General features: G+C 39.7%; 1 protein-coding gene across 1 annotated transcript; it reads left to right on the forward strand.

The window, feature by feature from the left end:
• The first annotated feature begins 1,038 nt into the window (after window positions 1-1,038).
• LOC127534484 (uncharacterized) lies at window positions 1,039-15,397 on the forward strand. The gene is made up of 14 exons (XM_051949724.1): window positions 1,039-1,083; window positions 10,422-10,519; window positions 10,605-10,655; window positions 11,009-11,225; window positions 11,357-11,432; window positions 11,846-12,136; window positions 12,267-12,348; window positions 12,690-12,887; window positions 12,960-13,046; window positions 13,374-13,627; window positions 13,735-13,863; window positions 14,310-14,450; window positions 15,098-15,209; window positions 15,300-15,397. The coding sequence occupies exons 6-14, from the start codon at window positions 12,089-12,091 to the stop codon at window positions 15,395-15,397; spliced, it is 1,149 nt and encodes a 382-aa protein (XP_051805684.1). The 5' UTR covers window positions 1,039-1,083; window positions 10,422-10,519; window positions 10,605-10,655; window positions 11,009-11,225; window positions 11,357-11,432; window positions 11,846-12,088.
• The last annotated feature ends 33 nt before the right edge of the window (window positions 15,398-15,430 follow it).

Genomic DNA, 15,430 nt, shown 5'->3' on the forward strand with positions numbered 1-15,430 from the left:
TCCTTCGCTTTCTGTTGTCCATGTTCAGTGTGGTACACACCTTTTCACCAAACAGCAGGGTGACTACTTGTCTCCCTTTAAATAGGCAGACTGACTGATTATGAGTTTGGAAACACCTGTGATGTCAATTAAATGACACACCTGAGTTAATCATGTCACTCTGGTCAAATAGTTTTCAATCTTTTATAGAGGTACCATCATTTTTGTCCAGGCCTGTTTCATTAGTTTGTTTTTTTAAATAATTATGTTAATCAACAATTCAAAAGTAATGGCTGTTTTTGATTATTTAATTTTCAATAAATTTTTATTTATTGTTACTTTTGTGAGTTTCAAGTGATTTCAGTGAGAATTGTGGGTTTTTCCTTCGTTAACTGAGGGGTACCAACAATTTTGTCCACGTGTGTACCAACAGAAAACTTAAAACCCAAGGTGACATGCTACAGCATTACATAAAACATTGCATAACATTAACAGAAAAATACATCAGAAAATATGTCTCATTCATTTACAGCCAGTTTTAAGGTGATACACTTGCCTTGTGTCAGTAGATGGCAGACACTGAAGCTCTGTTGTAGATGCAGATGGACAGTTATGGAAGTAAATGTGTGCCATCAGAGTTTGAATTTGAATTTCTGAAGATTAATTTTTTATCTTGAAAATCAGACTTTGAATTTTTTAAACCATTGAATTTCTAGCATGCATTTTTTATTTCTGTCACTTATTTTTTTCAGTGGCAAAATTAATTCAGTGTCAAAAAATTCCATGTCTCAAAATATTCAATGTCAAAAAATTCAATGCATAAAAAAATTCAACGTCAAAAAATTCAGTGTCAGAAAATTCAACGTCAAAAATTCAGTGTCAGAAAATTCAGTGTCAGAAAATTCAACGTTTAAAAATTCAATGTAAAAAGAGACCATGACAACATCTGGGTTACCAAGGAGAAGCAATCGATCCCTGTCTCATGTAACCAACGTCCGACCAATCAACACTTGCTCCATTGGTCATGTGACGCAGACCCCGGAAGATTCAAAAAAAAAAAAAAAAAAAAAAAAAAAGATGTCCAGCAACAGGAACGATGCTTCGGTGAGTGAGTTTACTTTACTATCTGCATTTTTGTGTTCATGAGATTCAGCAATAGATATTACCTGACATACCCGTTCACCAACTGCATTTGTTGAACAGTATCTACAATTTTAATGACGCGACGTTCGTGCAAATTGCGTTAGTCGCATTAGGGAGTATCTAGCTAATCTAGCTAATAGGCCATGGGCCGAAGCCAAAAAACGTGTTATTCATTGATCCCCGCCGCGTAACTAGGAATATTTTTCACAGCAGACAGATAAAATTATTCTAAGCCTATTAGTAGTTGTTTCCAACTTCAATTCGTGCACATTAATGAAAGAGAGCAAGCAATAACTTTTAATTTTGAGCAGGCAAATGAAGGGGGCTACTTACGTCATCTCCATGACAACCAGGAAGAAGCCGCGGCAAAATATGCTAATGTCGGCTTCGTAAAGACTTAAAATAAACAGAATACATGTTTCCTCCGAATGAGCTTACAAGCTAGACTACATGGTCCTAAATATTAATTCCTAAAAGTGTTATTGTACACTTGCACGGCAAAAATCAACGCTATTTTTTTCTCCTGGCGTTAAATATTCAACGTTCTTTGACGTTCTTTGTCATATTTCACACTACATTATCTTTCCAATTCGACACAGCTGCCACGATGCCACGATTACAGTGTCAAATGAACAATATTTAAAGCAGTTTTTATTTAAATACCAGAATGTCCAAATAAAACATACATTGCCTGTTAAATTGTGTCTGTGTTATTTATATCCCACAACACTGAGGTGTAACTATGGGCATAATTGAATTACAAGAATAAAACCATGTACTAGATTGTTTTGGCTATTTTCAGTGATGGATAAGTCTCTACTGCTGTGGTCCGTCCCTTGGTCTGTCCTCTCACTTGACCTCTGCACTGTAGTTCCGCACACACATACACACATACTGTACCCCCAGAAGAGCATCTTACACTGTGACACACCCCCCCACGTGTTTGGCAGTACGTGGGAAGATGAAGTGCTGCATGCATTTAGTCTGTGACACAAAGTCTGCAGTAACACCTTTTTCACAGAAAAGCTGGGAGAAATTTGTCTGTTGTGCCAAACAATGGGTTACGCTCAACACTGCTGAAACGCTTATTGCTGAAAAAGCATTTTCAGCATTTAATATCAGCAGTGAAGATGTCCCTGACGTGCCGAGCAATGTGGGATACCACAGAGAATGCTACAGTGCCTTCACAAACAAAGGCCACATCCGAAGAGCAAACTGTAAGCAAGCCAAGTCAGCCCAAGAAAATGAAGGTTTGTATCAAATCCATTATCTATATTGCAATACTGCAACTATGATGACCAAATATGTTAAAGATGTGACATACCAACTCATTGCAAGTCAATAGTTTTGACAACATGACTTAGTTATCTGTGAACATACTAAAAAAAGATGTTTCTCCATCTGAGTTGAACAGCCAAAATTGAAATTAATCAGACAAGACCACAGTGATGCAATGATCACATTTCTTTTACATGTACTTGATTGTAGTGCACCACCACAGCAAAATAAAACTCGCCACAACATCAGAAGTATGTTTTTTTTATTTTATTTACAATTGTTAGAAACAATGTGAATTTAGATCATTTCCATTTATTGTTGATCACTTGTAATTTCCATTTTAGTGCCATTACAATGTTCAGAAGTACCGCTGCCAGATACCAGTGATGGTGCTCCATCCAAGGTTCGGGTTCTGCGCTCTTCAAGTGGCCCAGAACAACCCAAAAGGGCTCCACACCTCCTGCCTGTTGCATGCCTGCTATGCAAGGAGAACAAATATATCAACATCTGGCACAACAGAAAGAGGGTTAAGGAAAAACTCTCTCAGTGTTTAACATTTACAGCAGGTAAACAGGGTTTATCTTTATGTGACCTTTTTATGTCAAGCAATATGCCTGATAAAAATATCAGCTATATCCCCTATTTATGACAATTTCTTTTTTTTTATTTTATGAATTAAGTCATTTGTCTTTCTGAATACTTTACTATATACTCGGGTAAATACTAAAGTATTCAGAAAGACAAATGACTAAGTACTAATATTTACTAATAGTATTTACCTGAGTATAAACACCTTTTGTCACTGGCATTTCTTGCTGTTAAAAGAAAAATTTTGATGAACTGGAAAGTAAGAAAGCCAGAATGCTTTTGTCTAGATTCATGGCTTAATGATTTTGCTGATCTGTTAACGATGGAGCAAGCAGCTCCATCCTGCAGGGATGGGAAACTTGGAAATTTGTGGTCATATGTTCATGAATATATTAAAGAAAGACATTACAATTAGCATCTCTTACCTTCTTGCTTTGTTTTTAATTTCTTTTTTTATCTTTTTTTCTCCTATTTACATAGATAAAAGAAATTATGATTTAATGCACACCATCTGATGAATGTGTGCTTTGACAGCTAATTTACTGCTCCCTGACATCTTTGTTGTTTTATCTTTGTCATTTTTTGTTGTACGTAGTATTTGTACTGATCTGTTTGTGTATTTTTGTTTCGACCCCCTTTTTTCTTTTTTTGTTTTTTTGTTTTTGCTGTTGCTTGGCTGATTTATTTGTGTGAATTGATTTTAATTTGTTTTTTCTTGTTATTTGCGTATGTGTGTTGTGTTGTTTTAATCAAAAATGTAAATTTAAAAAAATATATATATTTACCTGAGTATAAACTTTGTTTACCACAGCAGATCAACTCCTTCGTGCTGCTGAGGGGAAGAAGGATGAGCACCTGTTGCTTCAAATCCGTGGAAGAGATCTTGTTGCGTCAGAGGCCATGTATCACCACAGTTGCTTCGTAAATTACACACGATACCTGAGAGGAACAAAGAGAGAGGTTTCTGAAGAGGCAAATCCATATCAGGCAGGCTACAGACATTTCTGTCAGACAGTGGTGGAAGAGCGCCTACTGGCAAACCGTGAAGTGTTGAGGCTTTCACGGCTAAATGACCTCTTTAAGGAAATTGTTAGCGATAAGGAAGGACTGGACATTTCAGCTTACAAAGCATTTAGCTTAAAATCAAGGCTTCGTAAGTCCCATCCATGCCTTAAATTCCTTAAAGCAGCCAGAAATGACTTTGTCTATGTAGAGGACCTAACTGCTGAAGAGATCATCCAGGATGAACCGGCACAGCCTTCATCAGACAGCAGTGACTCAGAGGAGGATGGCATGGAACCCAGTCATTTAGGCCATCAACACAAGAATGACCCTGCAAGCATAGGTTGGTTTGACATTTCTTAATCTATATTGTCCTTGTAATTATAGTTAAGTTGATGTTACACACCTTGCTTACCTGCATTTCACCATTATACCTGGTTGTGTAGTGACAGTCTCTGACTTCTCCACAGACAGACACCTTTACCATTCAGCCATGCTACTTAAAGCTGCTGTCCGGAGTTTGAATCGCAGCGTCTCCCAAAACAGTTGGTCCCACCCGCCGTCCCTCTGATTTCGCCCCTTTATTTGTGCACGCGCGCAGCACCTGAGAGAAGTGCCCGGAGTGCTGTAGCATCTCGCCTGTTTTGCTGTTTTCCACTCTTCTACATTTAGTACATTTAGTAAATAATAAAGGTTAATAAACGTTTGAATGCTGTATTGAGTCTAACTTGTCCTAATACCAAAATAACATGAATCTGCTAGGACGAACGAGTAAAGTTTCAATATGTGATTACACTCGTGTATCCCTCTCGATGACGTTGTTTATCAAACTTAGTGCATTTACGCGTGTATATGTGTTACATTGTTCATTTATTTCTATCTAGAGTTCAGAATTGCATGACTCCTCTGACGAAGAGTATGTCCCAGACGCCCCAACATCTTCCTCCAGAGGTCGGGCATCTAAACGAAGCCGCCAGGCGGGCTATGGAGGCCATGGTCAGGGAGCGACGCGAGCACCCCGAGCCAAAAAACGTCCTGCAGTCTCTTGGTCTGACAAGCCGTGGGATTGGTAACTTTTCTGGAAGTTGCTGATCCCTGATGCTCTCTCCTCCACAAGCAAAACAAATGTGCGCGCGGTTGCGTAGTGCGTAGCTCGCCCACCTCTGCATGGGTTTGCTTGTTGTGCGCGTAACCGTTGATTGACAGCATGACAAAGCTGAAGCTGGAACTTGATTGGTCGGCAGCGACCGGCGCTTTTTGGAATAACATGGGGGTCTATGAGAGGAAGGCGGAGCTCAGGAATAAATTTTCATATCACGTTATACTAACTTTATATTATAGTATCAGACTAGACTAACACATTTAAGCTTTGTTAAACAATGATACATAAATTGAAAACAAACGGAAACTCCGGACAGCAGCTTTAAAGAGATCATAGAGACCAAGTGTAAAGTGGCTCCAAAAATGCCCTGGCCACCAACATCACAAGACCTCAAGATGGACACTGCCTCCAGTGTTGTGCCAAATGAATTATATAACTTCATGGCTTGGACAGGAGGTATGACCACAGAATTTACATCTGACAACTCACGTGTCAATGTCAGTGTGGAGGACAATCAAAAAATTGTGTCAACTTGCCAGGATGTCATGAACCTTACAATGAGAGGTCGCTGGTTAATGCCAAAGCATTCCTCCTTAGCCATGGCAATACGCCATATGACTGGATCAGCACAGCTGATCGGAATGCTCAATGGTCTTGGGCACTGCTCCTCCCACTCACAAGTGCTGGAACATGACACTGCACTAGCAGAGCTACAAATTCAAAGAGGTGATACATACATCCCATCAAACATAAAACCTAAAGTTCATGCAACCCTGGTTTGGGACAACAATGATTTTGGCGAAGAAACACTATCTGGAAAAGGTACAACACACAACACAAATGGCATTATCATTCAAAAACCCATTACCTGTGATGCATCAACTTCAGAGATGGTATCTCTGCATAGAACACGCAAACGTTCTCTTCAGCCGCCTCCTGTCCACATTGACATCTACATAAAAGGAAAGAGAACAGGCCCCAAACCATTTGGATCAAAAGTTGAACTGGGACAAGATAAAAACATTCACACACAAGACACTGCACGAAGATATGACAGTGCCTACTTTCTCATGAAGTTCCCAGAAACCTGCAGCAGAGTTCTGTCGGGATGGACTGGCCACAACACTCTGCTGCACAGAGGAATGATTCCACCACAGTCTACCATAGGTTATCTGCCAGTCATTGATGCCAGTCCAACAGACCTTAACACAGTAAACACCATCCTCACTCGTTCCATTGAAATAGCTGACAAACCAGAGCTTAGTGAAATTGTGTTGGTAATGGATCAGGCCATATACTCCAAAGCACAAACAATCCGTTGGATGGATAACATATTTATGAAAAGACTTGTACTTAGAATGGGAGAGTTTCATACGGCAATGGCATACCTGTCCTGTATTGGAAAACGGTTCAGGGATGCAGGATTTCAAGATGCGGTTGTTGAAGCTGAAGTTGTCGCTGCAGGTTCTGTAGAGGGAGTAATAAATGGACATCATTATAACCGAAGCATACGTACCCACAAGTTGATGTGTGAAGCCCTACAAAGGTTACGCTGGCAGGCTTACCTTGACACCCTTTCAGCTGATGACAGTAAAGCCATCATGGAAACTGCAGCTGATCTGCAGATGACGTTCCCTGGTGAAGATTTCGACAATCTTGTTGAATCTGAAAAATTCCTGGCCGTCATCAAAGGGTATGAAAAATTCATCCAAAACAACCCGAACAAGACATTTAAGTTTTGGAGCACTTACATCAGTATGGTAGAGGACCTGCTTCTCTTCATCAGAGGAACAAGAGAGGCAAACTGGAGTCTCCATTTGTCAGCTGTCCATTCCATTTTGCCATGGTTCTTTGCCTATGATGGGATCAACTATGCTCGATACCTGTCTGCATACTGGATGGAGATGAGATGCTTAGAGGATACACATCCAAACATAAACCACCAACTTCAATCAGGGGATTTTGTTGCCCAAAGACAACATACGTACGGTTTTTGTAGCACTGCATGTGACCAAGTGATTGAGCAGACAGCAAATCGTGATTCCAAAACAAAAGGTGGACTGACTGGGTTTTCCCTAAACAAAGGAGCAGTTCATAGATGGACACTCACCCATCATGAGCGAGCAGCCATCACAATGGAATGCAGAGACATGGCTGGACACAACAGTACAACAAAGCAACGGGCTGAACTGGATGACACAAGAAGAGACCGTGATGAGAAGGATGTAAAGAACATCATGTCCACGATTCAGAACATGATCAATCCATTCCATTCTTCAGTTGACAAAGAGGTGATTTACAATATCACATCGGGCCAGGTAGCTACAGAGGAAATTGCTGCTGATCTGCTTGAGGCAAAAGACAGAGGTGAGAAAGCTTTTGTAGAATTCTGTGTCAAGAGGCTACAAACTAATGAGGTTGACATCTATGAGCCAATTAAAAAAATGAAGCTCAAGACCTTCAAAGACACAGCAACATCATCTGTAACAAAAGCAAAAGACAGAGACATTATCCTTAAAGCTGACATTGATCTATTTGCCAGACTAATTTTAGTTGGATCTGCGAGAAAAATTGATCTAAGCGAGATGCTTGTGTTCAGTTTGGGGCCCTTACCGGCATCACTAGCACATTATGATGGCTCCCTCATGAAAACTGACAAGGCCAAGCTAATGCACTTTCTGGAAGCATCTGTAAATACTCCAGCAACTGTGGAGAGCGTTCCTGAAGGCTCAGCCTGGGTCTTTGATGCAATGGCTCTTGTGCAAGCTCTGAAACCAAAAGCAACATTTGGGATGTTTGCTGACAGCACTTTGTGGTCTATTGTCAACACAGCTAAAACAAGCAAGTCAAAGACAATACATTTTGTACCAGACACCTACAAGGTTATGAGCATTAAAAATGCTGAACGAGGTTGGCGTGCTGTGAAGGGTGCATTACTGACAAAAATATATTCTGCAGACCAGAAGACTCCAAAGCAGTGGGGCAAGTTTTTGTCATGTGGGGAAAACAAGGAAAACCTGCTGCAATTCTTTTTTGACCGGTGGTGCCAAACTGGTAGAGATGTGATTGAAGATCTCACACTGATTGTTGGTCATGGAGAAGAGTGCCATGCTCTGCAAAAAAAACAAAACGACAGGTGAGCTTGAAGTCACTCCAGTACCAGCACTGTTTACGACACAGGAAGAGGCTGACACCAGACTCCTGCTACACTGTGCACATGCTGCCAATTTTAGCAGACATATTGTCATCAAAAGTCCTGACACTGATGTGTTTGTGTTGGCCCTTTCGTTGCACAAAAAGGTCGGAGCTCACCTGTTTTTTAACACTGGAAGAGGAGTCAATGCCCGCACACTTGATCTCCAGCATATCCATGACCATCTGGGAGAAGAGATGTGTGATGCACTGATTGGTCTCCACTGCTTCTCTGGCTGTGACACGGTCAGTTCTATGTATGGAATCGGAAAGGTCAAGGCAGTCAAGACACTTCTGTCCAAACTTGAACACTGTGCCACATTCAGACAGTTGGGCACAAGTTTTGACATCCCGCAAGAGCTGTACAATGCAACTGAAGCATTCACCTGTGAGCTCTATGACCACAAGGACCTTACAGAAGTCAATAGAGCAAGGTGGCAAATGTTCAAAACAGGAAAATGTTTTGAACAAAGTCTTCCTCCAAATAAAGACTCCCTACATTTGCACATTCAGCGTGCAAATTACCAGGCAGCGATATACAGGAGAAGCCTAGAAAGCCAGCCAGACATCCCAACACCAACACAACATGGATGGAGGATTGAAGAAGAATCCTTTGCAATCCATTGGATGACGCTTCCACCAGCACCGAAAAGTGTTTTGGAGCTAGTGCATTGCCGGTGCAAAGCACTAAAATGTGTGCAGGGGAGATGCACATGCAAACAGCACCAGCTACCATGCACAGACATGTGTGCATGTATTGACTGCTCCAATTCTGCAGGACAGGAGACATAAGAGAAGAAAAGAGAGCAAGCTTCATGGGCATGCTTATGCCAAATTTGTGGCTTTCATAGCACGTTTTTGTATAAAGTTCATCTTGTTCAAGTAAATTTGTTTTTCTGGTGTCAGTTAATTTAACGTCCATATGATAACCTACGCTTGTATATCCTAGTCACGGATGCACAACAACTGAAGTTCTAACAAAACTCTAACAAATTTCATCTCAAACAAATAGAAATTAATTAAACATGTATCAATAGCAAAGCTGATCAGATCGGGAAATCTAACGTGTTTGACATCTAATTACTGCCACTTGTTATATTAAACATTTGCAGCTGTTCCTGGTGGATCTGGACATGCTACCTGCAGCGACGTTACGTTTCATTAAACATAAGCTTCATTTGCACCCATTGCATAAACTTTTCATATTAAAAATATGACATGATAATCGAGAAATTAATAATATCTGACCTTTTTCTCGTTTAAACGTGTTGGACATCTAGTTACTGCCGCTTGTTAGCTTACTGCAGCTGTTGTTCCTGGTGACTGGTGACATGCTACCTGCAGCGACGTTACGTTTCATTAAACATTAACATTAATTTCGGCATTACAATGTGCCGTCAATATGCTTCGTTTGCACCCATTGCATCAATTTCTCATAATAATCAAAAGTTTTCACATGACAATCGAGTAATAATATAATATCTTACCTTTTCCTTCGTTTGCTCTCATCCCATCTTAACCAGTCTCCACAAGAAGTTGTGTTATGGCTTTACCAGAAGTACGAGGAATCCAATTGGCCAACTGAAGTCCACGAAGTAGTAACAAGAGCTCTCATTGGTTTGTGGTTGCTGGAGCTAACAGCATATCCATTAGCTCGTGTGATGAATATATCAACGTTATTTATAAAAATGTGCAACTTTTGAGGTTGGAAACATTAATTTATATGTTATATGATAATTTATCTACACAATACTAAAAAATCAGAAAATTACCGGCAGGGGATCAATTGTTTCATAAACGAAAGCAGATAGACGTACTCGGCCCATCGCCTATAACGTGTACGAGCGTGCTTTACTTACTGTACGCGAACCCGAGGCAGTGAGGATGATGACTGACAGTACATTAAACTATAATAGTGTTACCATGATAGCAGCAATGCGTGTCTGCCATAAGTTAGTCATGACACCTGTTGAACAACCTCTACCAGCAACAAACATACAGAGGAAGCATGCTTTGAGTGTGTTCTTTTTTCTTCAAAGTATGGTCACGCTAATTAAGGTCCAGTAACATGTAGCCATTTATCTTCATGCTTTTGGTTTGTAATATAATTATTTTCTTGTTTTGTCTGTGATGGCAGGGGACCGGCGGTCATGTAGATGACATTTTGAGGTCAGCTCGTCACTTAATACAGCTACTCAACCCATCTGATAGAGAAAGCGGAAATCAGAACTTGAGGTTTAGTATTAAACTTTGATTCGTCCATATTTTACCTATGCATTGCAGATGTATTTATGACATTTTCTTGGATAACATCTTGCAGAGAACAGAGACAGACAGAAAACAGACCATCTCTCCAGATGGAACTGACCAGGTGAGGCGAAGCTTGGTATTGTGAATAAAGCCTTATTGCATGTACAGATTTTGACATGTTGTTGATCTGCAAAAACAAACAAAAAAAGCCTTTTACTTCTGCAATTCGTACATTTCCTAATAATATTGCAGTAAGTAATTGCATATTGCAGTTAGTAAACCCTGTAAGAAATCATCTGATGTTTTGTGTCTATTTGGTAAATGTGTGTTTATTGTGTGTGTAAACACTTGTTTCAAGGCTAATGTTGAATTTTGTTGAAGTGGAAACAAAAATCATAATTGGTTTTCCACATATGTCATTACAAAAAAGTGGATGACATTGTTGTTTATGTTTTATTAATTTATTTCATATAGGTCCTTTCCTGGTATTTTTACCAGGGGAAGAGGAAAGAGGCGCTTTCCTGCAGCAAGCCCTGTTCCTGCCAAGAAGCCGAAACCTTTTGATCTTGGTTTCTATTTGTTGCCAAAACGATACGACAAAAGCCCAAAAGAGCAGGAGCAAGTAGTCCATCTGCAGGCAGGACTGGGTCGTAGGACTGCTCATCTAGATGAGAGCATGACACATGAAGAGGTAATAACATGCAATTAATTATTGCATATTGTAATAGTTTTCGGTATTTCATTCAGGATGTGTTGTCTGATTTGAATGATGAATCTTGTCACTCTTTTTGAAGATTACACTTCTGTTCATTTTCCGTATAGTTATGTGATGCCCTCAAAGTTTTATTCCCAAAACTGGAGACAGTTGCTGGTGGGTGGCTGCTATACAAAGCTTCAGGTAAGCCAACACAAGTGTGTTAATGTTGCACTGTCATTAAAAAAGTACATATGCTGCAGCAGACTTCACATTATGCATTGCACATTGTTTATTTATGGTAGCTAAATACAAGTATAGAAGAATTCCTCAAAGTCACCTCTGTACATTTATTATTAAGCCTATCTATGTTAAATTTGGTTTGTTTTACTAGGTCATGCCTACCTGCAAACCAGCCACTGCAAACTAATATTTTAAAATTCAAGTAAATAAACAACATAAAAAAACAAGACTTGACCTGTTGACTGAATTGACCTCTTAAAGTAACTTCTTAAGCCCGGCCTGCTGTCTTACAAGAAGACTTAACTTCTAGATATAATCTATATCTAATACATTTTTGAATGTTTAGTCTCGTTTTCCTCTCCTGTTTTCTGTAGCTGGATGGGGTAGTCGCCAGCTGTCTCTTGTGGCTCCTGATGATACTGGCTATACAGGTGTAATGTTGAAGTCTGTCACTCGTGGAGTAAAATGTCTGTTCATAGCCCCAATTCAAGAAGAACTGAGTACAAATCCCCTACCACTAACTGATGAAGCATTCAGTAAGATGCCAAAAGCCACATGTCAGAAGTGTGGAGTAGCAATTCCTCTTCCGCTCCTGACAGAACACATCAAGACATGTAATGTTATTGATGTTGACAGTGACGATACTGTGGCTAATGTGGATACCGGTGAGTCTTGAAAGAGCAAATGCAAGAATTAATTTAATATAATCTTCAGGTTTTGAGAATAATTACATACAGTATTAAACAACAGAATGTATTGTGAAAATAACAATTCTTACTTGTAATATCTCAACAGCAGATATGCAGGAATGTCCCATCTGCACAAATGCGTTTTGTGCTGACGTCATTGAAGTACATGCTTCCTCATGTGTGGCAAGGTATCCATTTCCTTTTTATTGTTAATGTTTTTTTCTATAATCAGCAATGGTCTTTTTTTAGATGCTGTGCAGTTGTAACACAAATAATTTTGTGAGGGTAGTGCAGGGAAAGAAGTGATGCCTGAAAGCATTGTAACTCAGGAAGAGCAAGAAGCAGTGCCTGGACCATCCAGAACTATTGCACCTGTTCCAGATGGTAGGTGCTTAGCAATTGCAAAGTAGTGCCAAGTTAAGGACAACACACTGTTTTCTTTGAATATGATTTTTTTTCTGTCATGACAGTCAAGCCTAAATAATGAAACAATCATGTTTTTTTCTTTCTTGTTTTTGTTTAATTCTAGGCTGGTTAACTGTCACTGACCCGACCAAGGCCATATCTGAGTGTGCTGACAGTTTTCTACGTGTTCATGAAATGGAGAGTCCCTTACTGCTCAGCATGGACATCAGAAAAAGCCTTGCTGAACAGGACATGGCACTTATCTCCATCTACAAGCGACCTAACTTGGAATGGGGACGACCCCTGAATTGCCAACTTGAAGGTACAAGTTGTCCAAAACTAACTTAAGCATTTACCATCTTATTATTTGTGTTTACCTTCCATTGTGTTACAGGAGATCCTGCTATTGGACATGGTGTGAATCGTTTTTTTTTCTCAACATGCATGGAGAAGCTGAGGTCAGGGTTTTGCATCAATTTTGGTATGTATGTAATAGCATCTGTTCAATGGCAATGATTATTTTAAGGTGTTTAATCATATTTGTAATAATCTGGCCATAGAAGCTTATAGTATTTAACAGTTTTGCTTACCCTTAAAGTTCAAAGAGTTCTCCTAAATGTATAACGCCTGTATTGATATTGGGTTACCAGTCCATCACAAATTAAAATGCATTTTCTGGCAACCATTCCTTCTCACATTCATACCTGGTGGAAAGTAAGAACAATGTTAACCTGCATGTCTTTGTACTCTGGAAGGAGGAGTATTACTTTTTTTCCCTTAATAATTCATATCTTGAATGTCTTGACAGCAAATTCAAACCATACACGACTTTTTGATGGAGAGCCCGGCCATCTAGTCCCCTCAGCCTCTCACTTTCTTGTTGAAAGTGATATGTTCATGGTGGCAGGGAGAGTGATAGGCCACTCTTTCCTCCATGGAGGACCATGCCTGCAGGGACTCAGCCGTGCTGTCGTTCATGTCCTGATGGGTGGAAGTCCTGAAACGGCGACCGTCACACTGGAGGACTGTCCGGACCTGGACATTAGAGGCACCATCAGTCTTGTATGTTTGATTAAAAAGGGTTTGTTCTTTCAGTAATATAGGTTGTCCTTTCATTGTGTATCCATTGTCCTTGTTGAGTGATGTTTTTATGGCTTATTGTCTTGAAGCTTGAAGGGGGATCCATGCTGTCAGAAAAGGACAAACAAAGTGTCCAGGAACTGGCTTATGCTTGGGACCTCCCTCCCCTCACCGAAAACAACAGGCGGTGGCTTTTTGACAAGCTGCTGATCCACGCTGTGAGTGAAACTTTGAGGAATGGCTGTCCAAACATAAGTCTCAATAAACATTTGAGGAGTGATGTTTTGGTTGTAAATTGCTTATAATTGCTATTGCCATTACCATTGCTAAGATTCTAAAAGAACATCTGATAAAATTAAAATGCTGCACCTTTTCCTGATTAATTTGTGCCCACATTTTTTAAAAAAAACAGAAATGAAAAAAGCTTCTGGTAAATTGCATCACTTCCCATGTGCCAATTTTTCTCAAAGCATAAAATACAATGGGTGGTCTATAATACTGTTAGTCTGCCGGACAACAGTGTGATTATTTATTTACTCATTCACCAGTGGAATGCAGCACAGTAAATGTATTTAAATTGAATTAGTTTTTTCCTTTTCAAACTTGCTTTTAGCTATAGCAATATTATTGGTTCTCTGCGCTCTTGTCTTTTTACCATTTACAGGTAATAGGACATGTCATGAGGCAAATCAAGCAACTGAGACGAGGGCTTAAGGAAACCCCACTGTGGACACTAGCGACCCAAAGACCTGACACGGTGGCCTTGCTCTTTCCTCAAGAGACAACAGGGAATATCAGCACTGAGGTTAACTTTAATTACTCTGGTCTTCAAGTGTTGCATCTGTAGTAAATATTATGGCTTATACATACAGGGTGACCCAAAAGTTTGGAAACAAATGAAAAGTCTGTAATCCAAATAATATAATGTTATTTCAATGAATCAGTACCACAGATATTAGTGTAAAACAAACATATTTCGACATGTTCATGTTTGTTTCTTATACAAAGTTGTGAACGTTTCCACAACCTGGTTACACCGGTATCTTCTGGAATGTATCTTCATTCATGCTTATGAAGGTTCCTCAAACTGGCCAGTAAATGTTGCCTCATAGTACTTTTGGATGTTTAAAAAAATTAAAACTGTCAGATACTTTACCATCAAGAGTTTTGAAATCTGACACTGATGGCCTACATTTTGAAGTTATGCTCCAGCATGGCTGGACCTTATGCTTCTATTCATTTTCTTCCGAGTTATTGCACTCAGCAAACACTATGCTTTTATGTTATTTTATTATGCTATAACAAAAATGGGTAAAATAAAAGTGAATTCATGCACCCCCAACTCAAATAGACACTGCAGTTAAACTTTGTTTCCAAACTTTTGGGTCACCCTGTAAACATCTATTACTGTCTCTAATAGAATAAAAAAGTGCTCTTTTTTTTTTAATGCAGGTGCTTCTTCAGCGTATAACATGGCCTTGTGAGGAAGACAGTGATGACGATGACTGCTCTGTGGAAACCAGATGCCGCGTGTCAAGCTATTTACGGCAGTTCATCACCAATGGTAGATTTACTTGTGTAAAGGGTTTGATCTTCTATTACGATCACTACTATCATAGTGATTAACCATCATGCATTTGAATCTATTCTACAGCAAAACCAACTGAACTGACCAGCCTGGTCAAATTCTGGACTGGATGGGAGGTTCTCCCTCCAAGTCTCTCTGTACAAGTAATTAGTGCTGGGCGATAAACCGAAAATTTATCGTTATCGTGAATTACAACG

This window comes from Acanthochromis polyacanthus, chromosome 6 (assembly GCF_021347895.1).
Source record: "Acanthochromis polyacanthus isolate Apoly-LR-REF ecotype Palm Island chromosome 6, KAUST_Apoly_ChrSc, whole genome shotgun sequence".
Lineage (NCBI taxonomy): Eukaryota > Metazoa > Chordata > Actinopteri > Pomacentridae > Acanthochromis > Acanthochromis polyacanthus.

Bases quoted from the DNA above. Each gene is read 5' to 3' on its own strand.
- LOC127534484 (XM_051949724.1), top strand. From the start codon at position 12,089: ATGTTATTGATGTTGACAGTGACGATACTGTGGCTAATGTGGATACCG. The intron at 14,451-15,097 runs GTTAACTTTAAT...TTTTTAATGCAG, and splicing joins CAGGGAATATCAGCACTGAG to GTGCTTCTTCAGCGTATAAC. The intron at 15,210-15,299 runs GTAGATTTACTT...TCTATTCTACAG, and splicing joins ACGGCAGTTCATCACCAATG to CAAAACCAACTGAACTGACC.